This window comes from Rhea pennata, chromosome Z (genome assembly GCF_028389875.1).
Source record: "Rhea pennata isolate bPtePen1 chromosome Z, bPtePen1.pri, whole genome shotgun sequence".
In the NCBI taxonomy this organism is placed as follows: Eukaryota; Metazoa; Chordata; class Aves; order Rheiformes; family Rheidae; genus Rhea; species Rhea pennata.
Window position 1 is genome coordinate 34,249,736 of NC_084702.1, and position 26,638 is coordinate 34,276,373.

General features: G+C 36.4%; 1 protein-coding gene across 2 annotated transcripts in view; it reads right to left on the reverse strand.

The window, feature by feature from the left end:
* The window catches only part of SPTLC1 (serine palmitoyltransferase long chain base subunit 1), a 34,945-nt gene extending 8,535 nt beyond the window's left edge, over positions 1–26,410 (reverse strand). The window contains exons 1-12 of one of the 2 annotated variants that reach the window (XM_062599172.1): positions 26,328–26,410; positions 23,390–23,497; positions 15,776–15,870; positions 11,640–11,733; positions 11,095–11,167; positions 9,605–9,737; positions 7,988–8,117; positions 5,896–5,985; positions 5,061–5,168; positions 3,482–3,577; positions 3,135–3,231; positions 1,805–1,859 (exon numbers count right to left, since the gene is read on the reverse strand). In XM_062599172.1, coding sequence (XP_062455156.1) covers positions 1,805–1,859; positions 3,135–3,231; positions 3,482–3,577; positions 5,061–5,168; positions 5,896–5,985; positions 7,988–8,117; positions 9,605–9,737; positions 11,095–11,167; positions 11,640–11,733; positions 15,776–15,870; positions 23,390–23,497; positions 26,328–26,393 — 1,145 coding nt within the window. In that variant the 5' untranslated portion in view covers positions 26,394–26,410. Of the gene's footprint in view, positions 1–1,804; positions 1,860–3,134; positions 3,232–3,481; positions 3,578–5,060; positions 5,169–5,895; positions 5,986–7,987; positions 8,118–9,604; positions 9,738–11,094; positions 11,168–11,639; positions 11,734–15,775; positions 15,871–23,389; positions 23,498–26,327 lie in introns of those variants that run through there. The other variant, XM_062599174.1, reaches the window with a different exon arrangement.
* Positions 26,411–26,638: the final 228 nt, after the last annotated feature.

The following is a 26,638-nucleotide window of genomic DNA, read 5'->3' on the forward strand; positions in this document are numbered from 1 at the left end:
GCTAAACGAAAATTTTCCTTTATTTTTAACTTGTTCCTCTCACTTGTTCTATTATGAGAAAAAAAGAAAAGCTGTGCATTCTTTTTCACTTTCTTTGAGCACAGTTCTAGTCTCTTTTTATGCTCTCTTTTAAACTGATAGTTCCATTCTATCAAAGGGAGAGCACAACAAAAATTGGAGTCAAACAGTAGCTGGGATTAGGTGAGATTAGGTTGCATCTATTTTCCAGCATGGCTTCTAACTAAAAATAAAACAAAACAAAACCCCACACCACACAGGATCATGAAAATATTAGTTGAAATCTTCCCTCCAATATTGCTTAACACAACTGCTACATGGCTGCCTAATCATCTGGTACTGTCAAATCCTATAGGTTCTCTTCCAGTGTGACCAAGAAGTAACTCCCTTTGCAATTTATGTAATTTGACCTCTGTATTATCACACTACTTTCCATAAGGCAAAAATAGGGAAATCCTATTATAGGACAAGCATTTTGTCTACTTGATAATTTGTGACTATACTCATCACAAAGAATTTAAGGGAAAAAGACAGTATTAGCCACAGAATAATCAAGTGTGAGCTATGTGCTATCCAGTACTATTTTATAGTAGATATCAATGAATAAATGTTGATAATTTATTCTTACACATGGTTTGTTCCTGTATTTTAAATATAACTGCCACCTAAAAACGACAAGTACAGAAGAATGTTACAATTACTCTCCCTTTTACCTCAGTCATAAAATGCTATTACTAGTAAAGAAGAGACACTAACAGTTTTCAATTGACTGTGAAGTATTTCAAATTTAGGAGCTTTTGTATGTTTCTGACCTGAACACCTATTTTGAAAGCACTATTTAAACAAAACACAGTCAAAAGAGACTAGGATTATTTGATGGTAGAATTATTCCAAAGAAGTTGAATGTTGTCAACGACTACCAGAGAAGTTCTAACATATAAATTGAGTTAAACGCTAAACTGCTTTCAAGACACAGATGTTTACTTGAAATAAGAAGTAACTCATACTGAATAACTGACCAATGCATTAAAACAAAATTTATATATCATTAATAATGCCCTATCGATTTAGAGATGTATTTCTGTAATATGTAACAGGAAACTGTTGAATAAAATGAAGTATAAAATATCTGCAAATCAGTACTTGAATAGTCAGAGAAATTTCAATAGTTTTTAATATCAAAAATTGTCAGAAAAAATACAATTGCTCAGTACAGGTGGCTACCTTTTAAAACAGATTACTGTTCAGAATTTTTTAAAGGAATTCTTATTTTTCAGATAAAGCAAACTGCTCAAATTTACACCTTCAGAATAATCAATACTTCTATTACTATTAATATCCAAATCTCCTATGTAAAAACAATATGGTATTTAAGTAGATTGCAAGGTGCTTTTTTTATTTGAAGGCCTGTCAGCTAAGCTATGCCCACAGCTATGATCAAATGAAATGCTTTTACTTACACATTTCTTTCACTGTGATTATCAACACTTTGCACCATCAAAACCTCACTGCACTCTCTTAAAGACTTAAATACCTAAGAGATTGTAAACATCCACACTACAAATAAGGTATAATTTCATACCTTTAAATACCTTTAAAGGGATTTAGAAAATTTGTCTAAAAATTGCAGTCTACGTATCAGTATATTCAGAGACACTTTGGGGCAAGGAGAATTCTTTAAAGTTGACCTTATAAAGGAATGGACAGATTGACATTAACCCAAAAAATCCACAACAAAACAAAACGAAAAAAACCCTAAACACCCTCAAAAAGCAAAATAGCTTACCCTTGTAAAGCTCTGTGAATTCGCTTGCATTTTCTCTGAAGAGTCTGAAAAACGTCTAGACAAAACAACCAAACAAAAAATCCCTCAGATCTTGTTTCTACTTTACATTTTTTTAGGTCTAAGATAAAAAAAATCGTAAAGAAAATGGATATATTAAAGTGCTAAGCCTCTTCATTACTCTTCATAATGTTCCTCGCTCCCATTTCCGTCATGAATGGCAGGTTTTTTAAGGTCTGCCAAACGCATTATTTCCCTTTATCTCTCTACTCCAGCTGCACTAGCTCATGATCATAGGGAAAGGATGACACAAACACTTAGTAAGGTGATTGAAATGACAGATCCAATTTATTTATGTGTATATAATAACCACAGTCAAGCAGACTTCTGTTCCTTGATTCCTCTCATGCACTCATTGCTGACTCTTAAACAGGAAAGTTTGACTCCTGGATCTACAAACCTTGGTTCTTTCCCTAAGTAAATGTCAATGCTTTACAACAGCTAACAATCTCAAAACTTGCTCTGAATATTTTGTTGATTTTGTTTAACTTTTGAGGACCAAGCACGGACTACATAGGACCCTCCTGTTTTGACTTTTATTGGGTTTTTTTATTATTTGTGACAAATTAAAATACTACAACTCTCTGCAGATCTCCTTCAGCCAACTGATGGTAATGAAGGAGGAAAAAACCTCCAAAAATTAAACATAATTTGGCCAGTTTTGTCCTCCTTTTACATCACTTGCCCTAGAAATACATTCTTAGCTCCTAGGAACAAGAGCTTTACGACTTCATCGAAATATCCTATATTTAATCCTGTCAAAACCCCGAGTGATTATACCATGATCCTGCCCAAGATCCTTGCTTGGATGCTCACTTAGAAAACAAGAACAATAAAAAACAGAGTGAAAGTGGAAATGAAAGTCCTTCAGTTCTAAGGAAATATTTCCCCACTCTTGCGTCTTTAACCTTCCATTCCTCCATTTGTCCTGAAGACATTAATTTTCAAAGAAGGAGCAGATAATAAGTCTGTAAAGTAGAACAATAATTTCTTATCTGGAGCTCAGCAGTTACCATCCGTGCCCCTTTTAGCCTCAAGTAATTCATTTTTACCCAGAAGGACGATAGGGGTAGGAAAAAAAAAGTCAGAAAGAAAAATAGGATGGGAAATTTTTATAAAAAGAAAAATAATCATGAGTGCAAAACTGATTAGCTGAAAAGGAAGAGAGAGAACATATAAACGAAAAAGGGTAAGGAATCAAAGTAGGGAAAAATATGATTTGTTACTTGGGGTGAAGACAGACTGAAGAATAGGATTTTCCCAAATTAAGTACCTGGATTTTCTTCCATAATATTCAGAGCCTCAATAGCAGCAGCAGCTAACAAAGGAGGTAGGGATGCAGAAAAGCAGTAGCCCTGACCAGACAATCGCTGGGGGGAGGGGAAAAAAAAACAATTTTTGGTTTACAACAGTATAGAAAGTGTTCTACAAGTAAATTTGTTTAAATTTAAAAGCAGGTCTCCTGTCCAGCTATAATGTTCTATAGAACAAGAAAGTTCCTATATAGAATCAAATGTTGTGTAATAATTTATATCATAACATGGCTTGTAAGTAAATAAACTACTCCCATTTCTCAACAACTAATCCTGCCATGCCATATAAAAGTAAGAGTTGGCTTACCTGATGATCAATAACAAAAGATCTTCCACAGCAAAATCCTCCAATAGAAGCCAGTGAATTTTCCATGTTTGCGCTGATGAGATCTATATCATCTATCTGCCATTTAAATTAACAACTAAGTTATCAAGAAATGCCTTTGATTAAATAATAGATATAAAATACATCCAAACATGTCTTATTTCATATTATTATAAATATTAGAGAATGTCCAGAATTAAATTGCATATTTAAATGAAGCTGTAATTGAAATAATTTCAAACTATATAAAAAGGACTTTATAACTTAAAATGTATGTATCTGTATATAATTTACACAAGATTATTCTTTCAGACATTGCAATGTACTGAGCAAAAACAGAAAAAAACAAGTTATATGAATACGGGCCACAGCTCTTCAAAGCACTCAGTGTCATGGTGTCCTTTATAAGTGTAAGTAGTCCCACAGCAGTCAATAAGTTATAATGTGACTAAAATTCAAGCCTAGCTAAACCAGAGTTTAGACTCCAGAGACATAATTATTTTATTTCACTCATTAGTTCCAAACAAGTTCTTCCTTTTGCTATGCTCTGTAATGCATACAGATGACTACTACTACAATTTTCTATTTTGAGCAGTCAAGAGTAAAAGACTGTGTGTAAAAGGATTTTACTTATGAGCCAGTTAATCAGATGGTGGTTGGCAAGCATCACAGCAGTTTGTTTCCTTTTCTAAAGCTGTTTAACATGCATTCTCCCTTTTCCACACTCTGGATTAAATAGTTAAATTAAAAATAAATAAAAAGTAAGAAAGTAGAGAAAAGACGGAATATCAAAATTCAATACATGACTTCTTAATTGCACTCTGACACTGCCCTTAGGAGGCAGTAAAAGGTGCTCCACTCTGAGGAGACGCTGGCTGCCAAAAAAGCATTTCTTCTTTCCTCAGCTCAGGTGGTTGCGGTAGCAAAGAACTGCAAGGATTCCAAAATATATAGATCACTCCATGTCAGTACTCCTCAGCAGAAGAAAAGCTATACAAGACAGACTTGCTGTGTTGGGAAAATATTTTGGCTTAATCTGCCAGTAAAGGAGTAGGACAATACCTTTGAAAGGTCTAAAGAAAGCTTTCTCCTGCTTTTTTACACTGGAGTCAAAGGTAATAGACCAGAGTGGGCACTGGGCAGCCGTCACTGAGAAAACACTTCCGACTTACCCCTAGCTCCCAGGTGCATGTATACTGCTTTTTGGGCATACGGAGCTGGAGAATATTATAATTGTCATTTCACTGACTATCAAAAACAAAGATTACGCACTGTAAGATGTCCTCTGTTTATCTTCCTCACTCACACACACACACACACACACACACATATGTATATATATATATATTCAAAAAAATATATATATTTCAGGGAAGCAGGTATAAGAAAATAGTGCCAAACTCTGGATTCTTTACTGCTGCTAAGTAAGACAGAGGGAAAAATATGTTAAGGATTCTATCATACGTTAGTAAATACTGCTAATGTAACAAAAAACAAGCACTAGAATTTGCCTCTCTACAGGTCTCATTTACAACAAAAAACACAAGAAAATGGCACTTACATTTATGCCAAAGTGTTCAGTAAGTCCTCGTCCATGTTCCCCAAGAACTCCAAAGGAAAGGCTCTCCTCCAAAAAAATTCTAACTTTGTATTTATACTTCAGTTTTATCTAAAACAATGAAAATAATGCAAAATACAAGACAAGTTGATCAGAATTTAGTAATAAAGTGGGTTGGGGAGTCAAGGTAAATACAGACAACTAGAGTATCTCAAGTATTGCAAAAATGTCACCTCCAGAGTTGAGTTCTGTCACTAAGACATCGAAAAAGCTTTCAAGCTACTATAACTATTTATTGCTAAAGACAGAGTAAATTTCACAAATGCCAGTGGCCATGTACAAAAAATAAACTTCTGTTTTCCTTGATAAGTTATCAAACACTTTCAAGATAATACGTTTTCACAGAATTTCTTTCATTACCTACAGTCTGTATAACAGGTGAATTTATGTTGAATAATAAACTCGTTCCTTGTAGCTACTGTTTATTACAGCAATATGAAGGTTTCTTTGAAACTCATTTTTTTTTTTAAGATACAACTTTAACTTAACAATTTAGTAACATATGGCTTTTGAAAATATAGTAGATTTTACAAGTTGAAAACTAAGACTTTAACTGAATATTTATTTCCCCAACTATTATTACTTACTGATCAGGAATGTCAATAAAATGTCAATTTGGGATCCACATTTCATGAATATTTGAGGAAGGAAGGAAGGAAGGAGATAAAATAAAAATTATACATAAAGCTTTTCTGTGCAGGCTTAACTGCACAATATTTGTGTTTTATTGTTGTGTGTGTTCATATACAGAGTTTAAAAAGCAAACTGAACCACTTACCAGTTCTGGAAGAGGACAGACGTCTCCTGTATTCATATACAATCCTTCCACTACAATAAACCTTCGAGTTACACGAGCCTTGCGTGGATTCTTCAGAAAAAGATATGGTTTCAGTTCATATCAATAGTTACTAACAAATGAAGCTCTGATGTTTTTTTGGGAGGCAGGTAATGGGAAGAGAAGGACAATAACATCTCCTTTTAAAGTAAATTTTTACTTTAGTCTAAATTTAGTATTTATCATTTGTAACAGAAGTTGAAATGTGTCATTGGACTATTTTTCTTTATTTTTCTAAGAGTTTTAAATTTTGTGCAAGAGTTAAAAGCTTTAAGATTCCTTGTTTTGTAACAAACCATAACTAATTCATTTGAACTTTATGCATAAAATACAAACAATACACCTACAGAGCAAATACTGCAACTCTGAGTCTCTATTACTTTCATAAGAGTTATGTGCCTTCATTAGTCTGAGCATTTAGAACACTTTTCAACAACTGGTTTATATGACCAGATTCTCAATGTAGCACAATCCTCTTGGAAGCAGTTGTCTTCATAAGACGTGATCCAAAAGTAGTCATGTTGTTCAGAGACCAGACTGTGATGTGAAAATTAAAAGCCGTAAGAATATCCTGCACTGGTTTCTGTTTAAACTATGATTGTACGATTTGACTTCTGCTGTTCTAAAATGACATTCTAGTTCAAAAAATGTTAGCAATGGAAAAACCACAAGTTGTTTAATGGGTTATACTACCCTCAGTATTAATATTCACCACTTACTTTCTTCAGCATTGCCCAGTTTTAATTTCTTATCATTTGATTGTATTAAATATTTATATAAAACGGAACAATGTCCAAATTACAGTCCCCTTGTTACTTACTTTAATGCCCTAGATCAGAAAATACCAACAGGATTTAAGGTTTTTCCATTCTTGGGAAAAGATCTGGAGCACATTTGTCTTTCCTAAGCACTAGGTACCAAAACTATGCACAGTCCACTTTACAAGCTGTCCTAGCTCTAGAGGTAAGACCTACCCCTTCCTGCTTAGGATGTCTTGATTGTGGTTAAACACATATAAACTACATTAAGCTTGTTGGCCACCAACTTTATGTTCACATTCAGATAGTTACATTAAGAAACTTTAATCATATAGCTTAGTCAAAGCACTCTGCTCCAACAAATCAAATGTGTTACACAAATGGATTACATCACTACTCTGACAACTAAATCTAAAATCTCATGTAAAGATTATTTGACAAGATGCATTTTACATAAATGTATGTAGACTAGCTCCTTTAAATTTGCTTTAAATCAGATCCATTATTTATTTAGACTGATGTTAAGCTGATTGGCTTACAAATATCCACTCTATCTAGCTTACTTTTTCTAAGTGTTAGCGTGAGATCAGCTTTCTTGCAATTGTCTGCAAGTTCCCCAGCATTCTGTGACTGAGGAATACAACAGAGCTAGTTCTTCAGTAGATTCTTTTAAAACTTGTACACACAAATTATCTGGACTTGCTGATTTTAGCAGCTGCTTTTGGGCACCCATCTGTATTCCTGTCAGAGTATGAAGTCAGTCATCCAGCTGACCCCAAAAATAGTTTTTAAGGGGAGATAACATCTTAAAAGTTCAGTGCAAAACAGATAATTGATTGAGAAGTGAAGTACAGAAAAAATGACTGATATTCCTTCTATAAATCAAACTTAAGATTAGCATCACTGCTTCTGTGTTAATTTTATTATGTAGTGTTCAAACTGATAATGGGAACAATTTGTTTGGTAAACTCATTTATCCAAACATCTAAAGGACAAAAATCATGCAAGAACACCAAAAAAACTCCATATTTCAGTTATTTGCCCACAGTGATATCCCCTGCCACCAAAGTCTGAGAGTTCACTTCCAGTGGTTAAATTGACAAATGCAAAAAAAAATGATCTTAATTACATAAGCAACATCAACTGTTCAACAGAGATTTATGAAAATGAAATAACTGTCTACAAACACTGCGTTCATTTAATTAGAGAATTCAGTAAGAAAAAAAAAAGGTGATAGGGCACAAAAGAGTACCAACATTTAATCAAAGGAACTGTACCTTTTGATCTTCAGTCTCCTGTTCTTTCAATAGTCGTTCAAGGTCAGCCATATCATTATGTTTAAATAACTTGATGTTACTACGAGATGCCTGTAATCCCTTCTGAATAGCAAAGCAGGCAGCTTCATCACTGTAAATACATCAAGCCCTTTAAATTTGCACTTGGTTTAGCATTTATTCAAGGAAGAGAACTGGCCAACAATCTTTTTAGGATTGTTCTGCTTTTGAGTTGATATCTATACTCAGGTGTAGTTAAAACCAGATCTACTAAAGCATCAAAAATTTTATTTACATTTTGAAACATACTTCCAAAGCTTCTCAACTTTCCTATCACTATAACACTGAAATATTGCACTGAAATCAAACCTACAGGTTTCCTTGAAGTGTGCACTGGTCCTTTTGTTTGTATGTGACAGCTAATCATTTGACGGCAATGTTCCATGGACTGGGTACAATTCCCTAGTGAATTGTAATTGTAGTGTGGCAACTAAATCAAACCTTCTGCACATGCTAAATGCAGTAATTTCAACCACGTTGCTTTTTAAACAAAAGGAAGAAGATCTTTTTGCCAGTCAGTGAGAAGCTAAAACAACAAAAGACAGCTAAATCCAGGATGCACCTGCATCTTGAATATTGTGTGCAATTCCGGTCATTCATCTCAAGAAAAACCCAAAAGTGTTCAAAGATGACCAAAAAAGATGATCAAAGTTATGAAAGAACTTCTATACCAGAAGTCTATTAGGCTAGGGATCCTGAACTTAGAAAACAGATAACTGAAAATGGTCTAAGGCAGACAACTACAAAAAATATCAGTGGTATATAGAAGATGGGCAAGCAACAACTGTTCACTGTCTTGTTTATAAAAATCAAATGTATCAATTTAAACTATGAGGTGTTTCCTTCAACACTAAGATATATATTCATACAATGCTCAGTTAAACTGCGAAATTACATGCCACAGGGAGGAGCACTCCAGATATTAAAGATTTATACTGGTTCAAAAATAACAGGAAAAAATAAGAAAAATCCATGAAAGACTATTAAAACCTAAAACTTCCCTTTGGCTAAGGAATTTTAGAGTGTTTTTACATTCTGTTTCTTCTGGTATTTTATTCTTCCCTAAACAAATTCCCACTGGCTGCTCTCAGGGACCAGATACTGGGCTTGTTGAATCCTTACTTTAACACAGTACAGGTGTTCTTATGTTATGTTAATCCATAGTGATCTTTATCTAACTAATCCACTGCAAAAATGCATGAGGGGAACAACCAGCTTGCAAAGAAAGGTAAAAAGGCAGTAGTAAATAAGAGTAAAGCATATATGACTATACATTTTCTGAAGAAAAAAAACTGACTCCATACACCCTTGCATACACACACTTTGTTTTGCAGCTGAGCGCCCCAGATCTGTTTTTCCTTGAAAAAGCAGTAACTGGTTTGCATTTGGAGAATTTGGCAAAAAAAGAAAGAAAAAAAAAAGACACTTGCACTTTTTGAGTATTTTATTGTATAAATAGCATTATTTTCTAAATGGTTAAATTAACATGTCTTACAGCAATCAAAAATATTTAAAGGAAGCCTTAAATCTACAATTTCTCAAGGAGAAAACAGTACTTACACAAACACAATGTCTCCTCTTTTTGAATATGCAGGAATAGCACTGGCAATTGTTGCAAATCCATATGAGTATATAATAGCTTCCTCTGTCCTCATGAATTTTGCAAGTCGTTCTTCTAACTCTAAGTGCACATCTACTTGAGAGAAAAATTAAAACAAACTTAGTTTAATTGCTTTTTCTTTATCAGAAAGACCAACTATGGTTGCTTTAACATCAATCCAATCTTACTTAAACTGATAAGTAATCCACTATTAATCAGAAGCTCTGATAGATTTTTTTATGACCAACATGAGAGCACCACATTACTTAAATATTTTCAAATCTATTTGTGATTAGACCACAAGTAACTGAGGCAAGGTTCTTGGTCTGTGATTAGGGAGCATACTTACTACAATCAGACAATAAACAGCAATGTAGTTTATAGCAGTTAATTTGAGTTTTTTTTTTTGTTTTGTTTTTTTTTTTTTTTTTTTTTTTTAAGAGCCTGAATGAATCCCCACAGATTACTGCAGAACTGTAATCAATGAAGGGAACCTAGCTTCCTAAAAGCTCACTAGTAATCAATAGGCTACCATGACTCTCTTTTTAGGAAAGAATTATACTTCCAGACTAATGAACAATCTTTAAGATAGACGTTCAAAGATTCAATTTTGTTTGATATATAGAGTATTTATGAAATCAAAATAGATGTAGCAACTATGTGATCATGGAAAGGACTAATCTGATTAACTGAAAAAGTCAAAGTTAGTCTTATGCTGAAATCAGGTCAAGCTAGCTCTATGAAATCATTTGAGTATAAACATGCTACAAATTCCGTTACTTCTGGGAAGCACTGGGAAAGCTCACAAGACAACAAACCAATGCTTTTAGCCTACAACTGTGCAGCTATTCATTTATTATTGCTCTTTGGTTTCCAGTCAGTATTTCAAAATTCCAACATCTATGAAGAACCATTTCCAGAGGCTGATATTTAACAACTTGCTGCCTCTTAGTAAGAGAGAAAAAAACTCAGTAATATCCTCTCACACCAAACCTCTTAATCAAAACATTAAAGTCATAAATAAATGAAAATTTCATTCTTACTACAGCATTCGATAAACTTAATGAATAAGCTTTATCATGCAATGCAAAGGTCAGACTGCCCTCTTGTGGCCTACTTAAAAACGTATTACTAACTTACACTCACACATTCATATTTGATTAGATGCTAATCATCTTATTTTGTCTACTCTAGTGGTCAAAATTAAAGCAGACTATATTTAACTTTGTAACTTTCCTCCAAGAGCTGTAGTGAAAGCACAGAGTGAGAAAAGGCATAGAAATTGATTAAAAAAAAAAAAAAGAAAGAAAGAAAAAGAAAAGAAATTGCCAGAGGGTAACTGTTCTTCAGAGTAAGGGAAATAATTTTCTGCCTCTATGTAGGACTATTTTGTCCAACTCACTACCCCAGTCTGAATATATTTAAAGGTCAGTTAAAAAAAGTTACTGACCAAAAGTGCCATAGAAGCCTCTAGGTCCACAAGTGCCAACACCATACTTCTTCAGAGATGCCTGGGCTGCATTCTTTAATAGAAAAAAATTACATTAAACATTTATTCCTAAAATAGATCACCAACTCTTCTACACAATTCACACAGCTTTCTTTATGCCACAATACGTACACTAGTTGTTGTACTATAATATAACCAGTTTCATAGAAAGTATAATAGTGTATTGGATTCTGTGAATTTATTTCACACCATGGCTGTTTTAGACTAGTGTTTAAACATCATTCGTTGTGTTCTAATGAACACTCACAGCAGATACTAATCTAACATGATAATCAACAACTGCAAATGAGTCATCAGATTAAACCTTCAGGAAAAAAAATAATGTAAATAGCATGAAATTACAAGGTTTTTAATTTTCCTTGCTATTTAGAAGTAGCAAGAAGCTCTTTGACAAAATTTGTGCTTTCTGAAGCCAGTCCTGATTTTGAGTTAATATACAAAGTGAAAGAATCATCATACAACACACAATAACAAGAAGCACTCACCTTAACCTTTTCATTATCCAAAAGTCCCAGGAAATTAAACGATGCAAAGTTTATACATTCCTTGCCATTAACGACAATTTTATGAGTGGGCGGACTAAAAAGATTAGAAAGATCTATTGTTACGAGTGAAGAGTTAATGTTTTCATAAACAGTAGCTGAGCTTTGTTTTTCAACAGTAGAAGGCAAAAAGCATTTTCAGGATTCATCCCCTTTCCCACTTTTTCCCATTTAACTGCTGATTGATATAAAAGTTCAATTATAAATATACTACCAATCTTAGCAAAATTCATATTCCTGTAGCTTAATAAAGATTCCTTAAATTTCCTCCTGAGATATTTAGTTTTGTTATTCTTGTTGAAAACTTATTTCATACAAAACTGATTCTTGAAGAGATGAATAAAATTTCTCCTTTAAAAGTGATGCCTATTTGGAAGAAGGAATACTGTGAATAAAAAGAAGGAAATTTACTTGCTACTTCAATAATAAAAGTGAAATTTAAAACAATATTTTTATCATAAAGCAAATATACAATACCAAACTTGTACTGAATAGCAATTCTAAAATAGAGATACGAGCAGTAAGCAGATAAAACTATTCTGGTTATCTGGCATCTCAAATTTCTAATTCTGTTTAATTTGTAAGAGTTTGAAAAACTCAAGTAAACAGAAAATACAAGAAGTGTGGAAACATATAATATGAACAAAAGAACAATGAGAGTACGTTATATATGAACGCAAGAATGGAAAGTATTTTTGCCGTACAAAAATTATGGTTTAGAGAAACAATTACTTTAGATTTAAAGGAGAAAAATAGTTATTATCCATTTAGATACATACTTCATATCTATATTCTGTTTCAAATACCAACCTTGTTTCAGCAACTATACAATTCAATATTACAAACTCAAAAGCCGCAATCATTCAAAGCATTGAGAAGTCTCAAAGCTGTGTCTGAATGCAAAACCTTGCATCAGTCCATTTCCATATATGTTGTGAAATATTGAGATCCTACGCTGTTTCCCCAAAACTATACTTCCAACAAGTTTTTCCCACGTGGAAACCGGCATCATGCCGTTTCCATAAATAACCAAAACGGAACAGTGCTGCTATGGAGCTCCTGGAGAGAGTCCAGCGTAGGGCTACAAAGATGATCAGAGGGCTGGGGCATCTGCCCTGTGAGGAACGGCTGCGAGAGCTGGGCCTCTTCAGCCTGGGGAAGAGCAGACTGAGGGGGGATCTTATCAATGTGTACAAGTACCTGAAGGGAGGGTGTCAAGGGGATGGGGACAAACTCTTTTCAGAGTCCCGTGTGACAGGACAAGAGGCAATGGGCAGAAATTGAAGCACAGGCAGTTCCATCTGAACGTGAGGGGGAATTTCTTCCCTGTGAGAGCGACAGAGCCCTGGCACAGGCTGCCCAGAGAGGTTGTGGAGTCTCCTTCTCTGGAGATCTTCAAGGCCCACCTGGATGCAACCCTGTCTAATGTGCTCTAGGTGACCCTGCTGAACTAGATGATCTCCAGAGGTCCCTTCCAACCTTACTGATTCTATGAAATGTCTGCATACAGTTGCTCAGAGTCTAGTTGTTGACAATACTTTCATGGGTACATTCGGTGAATGTGTGCCAAGTAAATCCAAAGTTTAAGTCAGTTACTTGCAACAATTTAAGAAAAACACTGAAGAGCCTGAACTTCACTGGAAAAACATGAAGAAAATTAAACCTATTCACTTTGAAGATTAAGTATATGTTGCTTCAACTAAGCAATGGTAAAGCTTGCATAACAGCTTTGGTAAGTTTTCATCTAATATACTGCATGTGCCATGCATCTCTATCATTCTATCTGTCGATCTATCACATTAAACTGACACAGCTGAAAAAAGCAGTCCTGTCTTACTACCATGCACTTTCTCCTGCACAGCAGCAACATTATACAAACATGCAGCAAACTGACTTGCGGAGCTAATCATCTTCAAAATTAAAACTAGATCAGTTCCTCAATCTGGCTCATCAATGAGCTGGACCAAATATTGTTGTTCTATTGAAGTCAAACATCTATTTAGGTTCACAAATGTTTGCTAGCGCAGGTCTGTAACTATGCATTTGGGCATAAACACAAGGATCAGTACAGCATGCTACTAATCCAGTAAATCTAAAGTAATTTGCCTCCCCAGCACTACCTCTCAGTCCTAGAATATACTAATGTTCACTAACAACTTGCCTACACAAAGCTGTAACCCTTATCAAAACATGGACATATTTTACTATCAGCTTTTTGCCTAATCTTCTAAAGGAACATTCATAGTTAAGCAGAAGCCACTCATAGAAAAATTTAGTCCAGTAAATAATTATATCCAAAATATGTATGTTAACAATATCATAAAGCCTTCTTGCAACCTCAGAAAACATGAACAATAAGTATTTGCAAGAGGAAAAAATTAATTTCTTTATTGTTTCCCTCATCTTATTTCCCCTAGCATAACACATTTCTTAAGGTATCATTGTATCATTGCTTATCATTCAGCAACATAACTCACTGGAATCTTGTTTAAGCAAAAAAAAATTTTTTTGATCACTGTTTTAAACATTGAGGCAGGAAAAAATTTGCCCCCCTCCATATTGTCAGTCAAAATACTTTTTAAGATTTACCATAATATTTAATACTTCCTAGAGTAGTTATGAGCCTATACAAACCCAATCCACATATTACATCAAATATGCGGTATTAAACCAGCACAGACTAATATAATTAAGACACATCTAAGTCACCATTCACGTAAGACATTAACACATGAGAACCAGGGAAAGAGGACTACCCCATTAGCATCAATACAGCTCCTCCTAAAATGCTAATTAAAAAGGGGACAGAAAAGCTTTCGAGTTACATTTAGGATAAAGAAACTTTCATTTCTTTATTAACTCTGAAATACAGTCTAAGTTTATAGGCTAAGTTTCAAGCTCATAGCTGTTCCACATCTTATGGGAAGGTGGTTAGTTGGCAGATCAGGCCTTAGCAGACAGATGCCAAGTTGTCCCCACAGCTGCTATTAAGTTTAACAACCACAACATATTAACATTCTGTTACAGTATGTTCCCTGCACTGTAAGGTTCTAAATAATTTAAGCATTTTCTGAATCAAGATAAAAGGTTTCTTTGTTCTGATTTTTTTTTTTTTTTTTAAGAAAAAACCATCCAAACCCTCCTTTTACTCTAAGGTACTGCTTGTTTCAAAACTTTGAAAAACAACAGAGGGGAAAAAAAAAAAAATCAAATCCCACTTTTATATAAAAGAAGTCAATTAAAATAGGCATCCTTTTTTCAAAGCAGGCATTTCTTTACTGTGGTGGCTGAGCCTTCAAAATGGAGCTACCTGTGAGAGCAAATGATTGTGCTCTGTCACTATATTACTTTAAAATATTAGTATCACTGGCAGGATATTAAGAATGTTTACATTTTATAAATTACCAACATAAATAAACAAAGTTGAGAAAGAAATTCCAAAGCAATTTCTGAAATACTGTGACTCTTGGCTAAACCATCACAGATGTCTTTATAAGCCTCAAAACACATAAGAAAGTAATGCTGACCCCACAATTTCTTCACAAAATCTGTAGTTTCCTCACAAAACAACTTTGTCATCACGCATCTCCAATTTTGATTATCCAGATCTACTACCTTTAAAATCAACTACGTTTCATGATGTACCAAATGGCTAGCCACAGAATCAGTTTCATCTGAAATGTTCTGTGATGATACAGTACCCTTAACTCCACCCCTGCAAAGGTTGGTGATTACTTTTGGACCTCTAAGTCTACTCTAATATTCAAACAAAACATGAGAAATTTAAATCAAACACTATAGACTCAAAATAAATGCTAAGATAAAGCCCCCAAATCAGTACTCTAAAAACTGCTGAATTAAAGCATTTAAATTAGTAAACATTATCTTCATGTTGCCTTGATAAGGTTGCACAGGGGAGACCTTCTTTTCAGTGGCAAATTCAGTCCTGTTAGCTATAAAGGCAATTCATTCATGAAAGCCTTCAGGGGAATTGAAATCCTTACTTAGCAACATACTTAAAAATATGGTCATCACCTGTTTGAACTGAAATAAAAACAATTTACTTCAATTAGATTTACCCTGAAACAATGTTATAGTTGAGAGCTGGGTGATCTTTTGATACAGGAGGAACAAGCGGCTCTGGCTGCCACTCTTCAATCAATTCTTCTTTTTCCTAAAAAAGAGGAAAAAATACACCGCTGAAAAAAATTCCATTAGAAAAAATACATTCTATTAAATAGCTGATAATAGACATATGAGAAATGATGCACAGCAGTATATGACATCTTTCTGAGACACTTAAGATTAATATTATATCAGCATGTTCAACTGAGCAGTTCTGCATTCTTCAAAGGGAATGAGCTGTAAACAAAGACAGCCCAACTTTCTGTGCATTAAAGATCTTATGGTATGATTATCAAAAAGAGAGATACTAACTTGGTGTCCCTGTCAAGCTTTAATCAGTACTATTTCATTCAGTCCACTAATTATGAAAATCTTCCGCTACAGTACATGCGATTAAATACAAACTAACTGCCTCACTTCATATTCTAAAATGTTCAAGAGTGCTATATAAAGAACTGTGGTACTAAAATGCTAAGTAAAATAATACATATACGGGCAAGACACAATGGAGAATATAGACTGCAAAATACTCAACAAAGCAGCACAACTACTAATCCACATACCCCTGCCTAACCATGGAGGAACAGAAAAAGCACATTCATTTTCAAAGTGCTTTACAAATATAATATATAGAAAAACTCACTTAGATAAGTTGCTGAAGGACATGCAGAGGACCAGCATTCCACATACATTAGACTAGTCCCACATAAATGTACTTTATTAAAAAAATGAGACACAAGATAAGGATTATTTACCAGTATAATGACACAAATCTGGTAACACAGTTGTTAATATGCCAGCTTTAAATTTTTATTACTACAATGGTATTACATTTCTCTACTACTTCTCAAAACAGGAGAATCTTTAAAGCTGCTTATTTCAATACCTAAATATTAATACTACCATTGATTTTTAAAAATACCGCTGCAGTAACATTTTCCATTTTGATTTTTTTCAACTATACCTTTTAAAGACTTCAAAGTAAAAAAAAAAAAAAAAAAAAAAAAAGATGTTAGAAATCAAAAGGAAACTATAGGCAATAATACATGTTCAACTCTCCTGCATTTTTATCACTTTCCTTTCACTAAGCTAATGAATAACGTCATTTTTAAGTATTTCTGGAATATTAATTAATATCCCAAGAGCTCCATAAAGGTCTACTTCAAAACTCAGATGGAAATTTCAATAGTCCTGTATTTCAGAAAAAATATTTCTATGTGCGCATAGAAATATCACTTGTATTTCTAATATTTTGCAGATGTACTTGAAAGATCTTTTTATTTTACTTTTTCATGTTGGACTTCTTACCATAATTTTAACCAAGGGGCATATATTTGAAAAGAAATAAGTGTCATTAGTATATGCAATGGAATTAAATATATTTAATATTTTGAAGTGGCTACACTTATGTTGGAAGAGGTGCTCAGTTTCTTTATCCACTGTAGACAGACCACCGAGCCTTGCATGCAGTAGCAGCACATGAATTGGAATACTGTTCCATTTCTTCAGGAAATCGTTAACCACTGAGGCAGGGACTACACATTTTGCTTTGTACCAATGCTACCCATATGCATGTCAAATAGCAGATTTGAACAGTTCATTTAAAAAAATCCAAATAATTAACAGAGCACCAAACAAAGCAAGCTGTGCATGAATGCTACTGACTGCTCTTCACTACTGCATTGTATTATCAAATTTCATCTTCAACATAATCCCCATACATTTCATGTACAGTTGCCCAGCAGTATCTTATATCTTTCCGCAATGCAAGAAGGCTTCTGAAAACTAGAAGAGGATGTCATGATGCATGCTCATACAGCCCTCAATCTCCTCCTCTATAGTTGACATCCCTGATGTACTGTGTAGCTCCCATCAACAGTTTTGTGTTCACTTTAGAGCACTATTTTTATTATTTGCATTAGGAAATGGCATAAATCAGGTGGGAAATGGTATAGCCTGCCAGTTACAGGTGGATGAACAAGAAAATCAAATGCCTAAAAGGGAATGATTGAGGAAGTGTGGCATTTGTTCCATGAAGATGGTTAGGAACTGAAAGTAAAGAAGGTTTAAATACTTTTTATACAATGTATTTCAAAGGCAGAGCAGTCAATATAGCATACCTCTTCTTCGAGGGCAGAATTTAAGCTGAGCAAGCAAATACTAGCTTTTTTTCTTTTTGTCTTTGTTTTGTTGAACTATAGGTACAACATATCATTGAACAGCTTAAATAATTAAATGTGTAAATTCAATTAAACGCTTTTTAATATGGAGTTTAGCAGAAAGAAAAATGGTATTTCTAGAAAGACACCAAAACTACAATAAATCAGCATAGTAAAACTATAGTTGAGATGTATGAACACAAAGGCGATATGGAATTCCTAGTTAGTACTTCTCTCTCTCCCACTCATACTAAGTTGCAATAAGCTTTGATTCATTCTTTGAAATGTATGGAGCACACCGAAACTAACAACATAGGTGACAAGATGTAGCAATATCCTGACTTTGCCCCCCTCCCCCCCAACACAAAATACAGTACACAGTGGAAGGCTAAACCTCAGTCTCAACAACAAAGCTTCACTAGTTCTAGCTCACATTCACTCTCATCTCTATATCATTGCATTTTAATGGGCACAGAGACATAAAGGACAAACATTTATACCTTCTTGTCTCATGTCTTCTCCTTTCACATGTTTTTCTGCACAGGTAATAGTGTACCAAAAGTTTCTGTGACATAAGTTTCTTTATCACGGTCGAGGACTAGCAATACTGAGGATTGAAATCAGTATCAACCTCAACCTGAAGAGGCCACCCAAATTAAAACTGGGCCAGGCAGCTGGCCTCTCCTGCTGACCTTTTAGAGTAAATGCTTATAAGCATCTCTCTCTTATCAAAATTTATCAATGTAAGACCCAGCAAAAGTAGGTTTTAATGGAATGACTGTCTTGGAAAGCCTTTACTCCAATGTGTTCACATTTAGAACAGCACTGATGTTTTGTATCTTCCACAGATGCACCAAACTTCAGACCAACTTAAAAAAGTAAAAATGTTGATATTCAAGTATACAAAGAAACCAGTTTCTAATTTGCAACATCTTCAATATACACTTGATTCACTTAGTTCTCCTCAGTTCACTGTATGACAATACCCTTTTGATGAAAAACCCAACTCAAAATTGGCAAATTTTCTCACTCTGGCCGTAATATAAGTGAACTCATCTCAGCTACTCCTCCTTCTTTTATAATTTTGATACATACACACACACATATGTGTGTGCATACACATATATGCATATATATATATACATGTGTATATATATATCTGTGCACACACATATATACACACACACACACACACTTACGGTTTGCTGGTTTATTTTATTTTTAAATACCAGATATGTTGGATAAGAGAGGTACTTAGGTGCAAACATATCCAAGATAAATTATTTAAACAAGTTGTTTTGCTGACCCTGGTTTTCAAACAAGGTTAATAATACCTTAATGAAGACAGCTGTTAGGTAACATAAGCACTTTGAAACAGTTTAATACATATATCTGTGTCAATATGCACACATTAATTTCTTTTTATTTCCAGTCATTACACTCCTCAAAACATAGGTCTTTAATTTATTATTTACAAAATCATAGTATAATATACCAGCATACCATAAATTGGCACAAACAATGAGCACTCTAGTTAGAAATTTCTCTCTTTCAAGCTGTACTAATATTTAAAAGAACTTTCACCTATGTAGGGAGCCTTGTCTCAAAACAACTCAAAATCTTTATAAGAACAGTCTGCCTCTCTCCTTCTCTGCAGAGCATCCAATGCCTGAATACTATGTGAGCAAGAGAGAGTTCTCATGTCCTACAACATTTCTAGGTTATTTACTAAGCATTTTCTCTGACAGGAACTCACCAATACTCTGACTAATATCAACATAATAAAACTGTTTTCATACTGCTGCTGTAATGGAAATTCTGAAACCGAAAACATAGATATATATACATAGATGTAAGACGTTTGCTCTTAGGACTTCACAGATTTTGTGAGAAGCTCAGTAACATTTATTTCAAAGTAAAGAGTCATGTCTGGTGGGCTTCTTCCTCTCATACAAATGCTTGATGGCTTGAGAGCGCACGTTGCATCATTCTACAACAAGCCATCTCCTGTAACCCATTCTACATTCTTTACTGGCAGTTTGCTTCTTTTCTAAATATTTCATTTCAGGTGAGAAGTCCACAGGAATCTACATGAATAGCATCCCGTCTAGCCACAGATTTATCAGTACCTCCTGAAATCCTGAGCTACCAAGGACTGACAGTCACAGAGAAATACTCTACCTTTCTAGTCAATGATTCAGGAAATTTTGTTATTAAAGGATGAGAGACAATCAGTCTGAAATTTGATTCCTGCTTGGAATTGGTTTGGAAGCACTCTTGCCACACATTTGACTAAACTCAGAACCCACCTTTAGGGTGGATTTCTTCACTATTTCAGAAGCGTGACTCCTCAGTTCACTAGGTTGCACAATATATCATCTACCTCCGGTTCCCCAGGACAGGCTGGTCCTGACAGATCATGTTACGTGGCTGTGCAATAGTGGTATTCTTTGGTAATTTTTATTACGTGAATCCAGCTCTGCTCTGGCAGCATCTGCCACAATAATTGACAGAGAAACTCCAAGTATCATTACATGGTTGGCTGACACGAAGGTAGTCAGAGCTCCACTGTGAGATCTGGCCCATCTCCAGTGCCCATACTCATACAACCTAGTCATGCTTTCTAGAGACTGGACACTATGGCATGAATCAAACTAAAATAAGTTAGAGAGCAAATCAACACTCCTCTTGCTTAGCAGCTGACATGTTACAACATGCAGCTCAACATACACACAGAAGCCTCTGTGTGGGATCTCATGTTGTATAAAACAGACAAGTATCAACTACTAGAGGATTTTTAGTGAAGATTAAGTGGTTTCTGCAATTATTTTTTTTTTTTTTAAACACTCACCTTTATTATAGGAAAGAGACTGAATCACTCCACAATTCTGATGTGTTAAATATTAGTCTCCTCCTTTCTTTCTCCGACTTTAGTAGACTTATTCACACATTCACTTCAGTGCTGTATTTATGCTTACTTTCAACAAACAATGGCAGTAGACAAGACATTTTCTTCCAAATACTTTTCTTCCTATTGAAAACATTACCACCTCACAGCTCTGAAGATGGATTCAAAGTCAACTAGACTGGCTTAAATCTAGCTTCATTGCCAGCTACCTTAATCACGCCATCAGACTAAAGAACATTCACTCTATATTCTTTTCACTACCAAGATACAGATAACAAAAAGGCTAGAGGTGTTAACATTTTCAGTATCTTAAGTCAAATCATTTTCTGTAATGCGCCTCTTTGCATATTTGCACGTTTTTTCTTCTGTGCCCTGCAACTGATAATACATCTAGTATCTTTGCAACCAAGTCTTGATCACTTTGGTTTCTTGCTAGCATTCACACTCTTTTCCACCCCTCAGGCTCAGAAAAGGTTGTATAAAACTCATCAGAATAGGACAGCAATAATATGTCTGCATGCCTCTGTTCCTCAGAAAGTCTGCTATCACTGTCCCAACAACGGATTTCATTCTTACCATCCTGCAGAAACAGGATTGGTATTAAGTAAAAGCCATTTGCAAACATTTCTCCTCCTCTCCTGAGCCCCCGCTTCCATTAAGATGCAACAGACAAGTTGCCTTTGCAATCTCTCAATTGCTCCCTGCGCAAAGCTAAAAAGATGCAGAGCAAAATTCCCCCCCACAACACATACCAGTGTTCCAGATTTGTCTGTGTACTTTTGTGTACACCTTCAGCAAAATGGTCTGTCAGTGAATGAAGGAAGTCATCTGCAACCAGATTGTAACATTCAACATGCACACAGAAATATCTGTGTATAATCCCCAATGCTGTTGGGAAAAAACAGGTTTCAGCTTTGTTCAGGTCACCAATTATCAAATCCAGTTTGATACAAAAGAAGTAAAATGCGCCTTTCTACCATCTGTGGCAAAGCAGATGAATCTTAAAATAAATAAATAAATAAATGAAGTTTTCCAAAATACCAGAGATCAAAACCATCTGACAAGAAAACTCTATTTAATGAATTATCCTAGTTTGTGAGTGGAGTTGTCCCTAGTATATTTATAGACAACCAGAGGCTACTTAAAAAGTTGCAGCCTGTCTTCCAAGATGATCTGAACATTCAGTGCTTCGCCAGGCTGAAGTACTCCTCGTATTCACTCCCCCCCCCCCCCGTGTTCTTAATAAACAAGGCAAATATCAAGAATCTAATGATCAGTTCATAAGCCTCTTCAAGCACAAAACTTGACTACTCTTTCTCAATTCCTGCTCAGTTTGTTTCTTACCTGTTTTTAGGACGCTAAGTTTGTTTACCAGGTACTCCCTTTCTAAAGGGCATGTTTCCTGCAGATTCATTCACCTCTACAGCCCTGTGTTTACAGATCTTGCATCCTATTCAATGATCCTGAAACACATTGTACTGTAAAGCCCGCACGCTTAACATGTATCCTTAGTGTGAGTAAGATCAAAGTATGCAAGCACATGATATAGTTGGAATGACAAAGTATGAAAAGTGCTGCTGTGAAATACCCATGAATCTGTTTCACAAACCCTCCTCTGCATCACAAAGAAATTCTGGTCTTTTATGTTGTTCACAAAGAATACCAGTCTCTTAAGTTCTGGCAAACAAATTCTGTAAGTTACCTGGAAATTTTGGATCAACACCTCGCAGAAACAAGTCAGCTGTTACTTTGTACTACACTCCTATAGTAGTACATCTGTCACTGAGAATATTAATGGCTTCTTATTCATCTCATTATTTTCACATTAAGACAGTATGTCCAATCATCCCTCAGATGTATCTACTGCAGCCTCTGACATTATGCAGCAAGTCCAACTGCAGACCACACCTCAGACAAAAGAGTCCCGGGAAATTTCCAGAACAAATTCTGTTCATTCCTGATTGTCTCCACTTAGAAGTCATGGAGAAATTTTAGTCTTCACACACTATTACAACCTTGTTTGAAGCAACTGCATTGCAAAAGGAACACCTGCTCCCCCAGCTAAACTACAAAGGTCTCTAGAATTCACTTTGCCAATTCTGAGAGCTACTATTCATAGATATCACACACAGAGACCACATATTTTCCTATTGTTTACAATCAAATAGTTCATGGGTTTTTTTTTTAAATATAGTTTCCATTTTTAAAAGAAATCCATCCATAAAGTAGAACTGACGCCAGGTTTTCATAGCTCAGTGATTCTTTGGTCACATCAGCTCTTTTACACTCAAAGTAAACACTGTAGTGGAGAGTTTAAGAGCAAGATCTCAAGTGCTTAAGTAATAAGCAGTTTCTTACTCCAAAGTAAGAAATCCTTTCAAATCTCCACTAAAAAAACCTCTAGCCCACTTTGTGATGCAACAATAGTTCAACTCATGGATGTTCGAACACAATAACAGCTATAAACTGATGCTCTAAAGAAGAATATTTTCCTGACATACCTTAGGTGTTAGATCAGATCGTTCTTGAAGCTTATAGGTCTTGGAGAAAAGGAGTCTAATTATCCATAGTATCAGAATTCCTTCCAAAATGAGATGGTAAGCTGGGGCCTGGAAATAAAACATAAAAATAAAACTATTCTATTTTAATAAATCTGAATAAACTTGCAATAGTTTTGTCACTACTAATTATACTTCTAGTTGAAAAAAGGTTGCATTGCACCAGCTGATATATATTTCTGAATCACTAAAAATTGTACAAAAGTGCACTGCTTTGCAACTACTCCACACAGCTATTAACTTGAGTTTGAATGGATTTATTCTATTTGTTAAAAAACAACCCTAAAATGATATGATAAATAGTTTCAATTCTACACATGCAATAAATTGAGTACTAAGAGCTGAGGCACTGCAGATAAGCCTTAAAAATTGCACCAGTAACTGCGAAAGCAGAAAGCTTTCACAATAGCAAACTGAAGGTTTCTGAGGGCTTGAAGGTCTGTCTCACTTATGGCTACCAACTTCAACCATAGATTTTTGCAACTATATACTAGTAGCAACAAAAGCTACTATTGTTTACAAGGAGACCTCATCCTGCCCACAGAGCCCATTTTTTGCATTCTAATGCTTAGTTTGTCAGGCGCCTTGAGCTGATATTACCCAGCATGGTCACCAAAAGTGCTTTTGCCCCCACGCCACTTACATTCATAAATCCTCTTGTGTCCACACAAGAGAGTATACAGCACATCAGAACAGAGAATTGATCTAAGTTGAAGCTAGTCTCTTTGGATGACTAGGGCGAGGCAGGTCAGTTTCTTCTGGCAGCAGAAGCAGTTTAAAGCTTATGCAGAACTATGGCACCAGCATTTGACATCTAGTTTAAATGATTGATACAATTATTCCATTTCAGCAAGATTTCAGTCTACACTATGGAAGTCAATCATTTTTAAAGGATTGAAAGTGCATACACATTGGTATGCTCCATGTTCAACTCAGTGGAAAAGTTCTCAAGTATCAACAGCTTCTGGTGGGATCTGACATGCAGGCAACAGAAACGGAATGCATCGCACACCCAGAAAAAAGGGGAAATTGAATACCAAGTTTTACAACTAGTAAAGAGTTTTACAGCATATCAGACTACAAACAATAAAATCATCATTTGCAGAGCACTTTTTAGTTTAGCAAAGAAATTAGGCATACATCTGTGATACAGGCTCCAGGATAACACAAGTGGACCTAGCAGAGAAGCAACAGAGGTCCCTGCAAACTACCTTCCCATGCGTCTCAGTACCTACACTTACCATGAACTCAGTACACTACACTGCATTACCAGTTTTGGTAGCAAAGCACTTCTGTACTTATATTGCAAGCTCTTGTATAAATATCTTTAAAAGTTACCAATCAATGCCTTTGGAGTATCAGGCTGTATTTTTCCCCCCTATTTTACAAAACAAGTGGGCCAATACCATACCGGGAAAGCAACCTCAGTAAGAGGAACAGATGTTGTCAGTACTATGCTCTTGAAAAACAGTATTTCCTTAAGCATCAGATCCTGAGGTTGTCTTTCAGGAACTACTAGTCCAGCACTCAATATTTAGTCCTGGCATTACAAATAACATCACACACATGTAAAAATAAGCCAGGGCTGGAATCCTGAGGAGTCACATTACCTGTTCACATTTAATACAAAGCAAAATTGAGTATCAAACTTCTGTGAATAAACTATTCCAGGAATCCCCCAATTATACTCCAGAGCTCTGCTGTTTCCTTTCTACCTGCCTAGTTTTGAAGAGGAAGGAAATCACATCTCTCATTAGAATCACCCCTGCTGAGCTCCTAACCAGTAGATCAGGACCACAAGCAACAGAGCAAGAAGAATATGTTACCTGACAGCAGTGTAAAGCATTGCTTATGAAAGACATAGAAGAGACTGTTTCTAACTAAAAGCCAGTTAAGCACTAGTTAAATTGCTCATTTTTAATTCACCCAAATCCACAAACTACACTGATACCACAGACTGCAACTTTTTCAAGGGTCTGTAATTTTAAATACATGGCATATTCAATCTCTGCTGCTTTCAAAAGCCAATCCTGTTTTCCGGACGGTCATCTAACTTGGAAGGAAGGAGAGGAAAAGTGGATGGTTGATACAACAGCACTGCCCATCGTTAGGACATGCTTTTTATATCCTGAAACAAAGTCTAGATATAAATGTGTCATGCTGATCTCCTCTAAGGGAACTCAGACATAAACACTTTGTGGTTTTTCTTCTTTTGCAAATAAACCCTGACTTTGTACTCAAAGAATGCAGTTCATCAAGTTCATCTTATCAGGCTTTATCAGGCCAATGCATAAACCTCGCATATAACGTTATTAAATGAAATATAGGAAAATATATACGTTAGCATATGCATGTGTGTGTGTATACACACACTTTTACAGTAGAGTTTTACATAACAAGGACAAGGGCCCCGATTCAAAGGAAGCTGCTGATTTCAATGAGACAAAGGTGAGAGGCGATCTGAAGACAGGTACGCTGCGCATTTCAGGGCGCATTACCCCCTAGGAGACACCCCTCTCCCTGCGACCAAGCAAAGCGCGCCGGTTACCAGACCAAGCACGGGCTCTACTCTGTCCACCTACCTCCTAACTCAGGAACAAGCGATCCTTCCGACCGCCAAACGAGGCAGCCCGGCGGCAGGACGCCTTTACACGCACCACCCAAGCTCCGGCAGCCACGGGACACGCGTGAACGTGTCCGCGGCCGGCTCGGCTCCGCGCTCCGCCGCCAGGGCCGGTTCCGCGGCGCCCCCCGCCCCACACACGCCGGCGACGGGTCGCTGCCGCCTCGCCCGCCCCGCGCCGTCAGCCGGACGGCTCCCCGCAGCCCCCCCGCCCGCCCTCCCTCCACGGACCCGGGCCCGCACGCCGCAGGGCCGCACCTCGTAGAAGGCCTGCACCATCTCCACCAGCACCCACTGCTGCCCCATGCCCACGGCTGCCGCCATCGCTGCGCCCGCTTCCGCGTCTGCGGCGCGCCCCAGCGTCGCCGCCCTACGCCGGCGTCGGGGGCGGGGACGCGGGCGCGGGGCGAGCGCCCCCTCCCGCCCGGCGGGAGCGCGCCGCCGCCCGGAGGCGCGAGGCGGGCGGCGACGGGCGCGGAGCGAGGGGCGCCGGGAGGGCGGTGGCGGCCGTCTCCGGGGCGCGGGGCGGGCGGGGCGCGAGGCGCCGCCGTCCGTTAACGGCCGCGCGG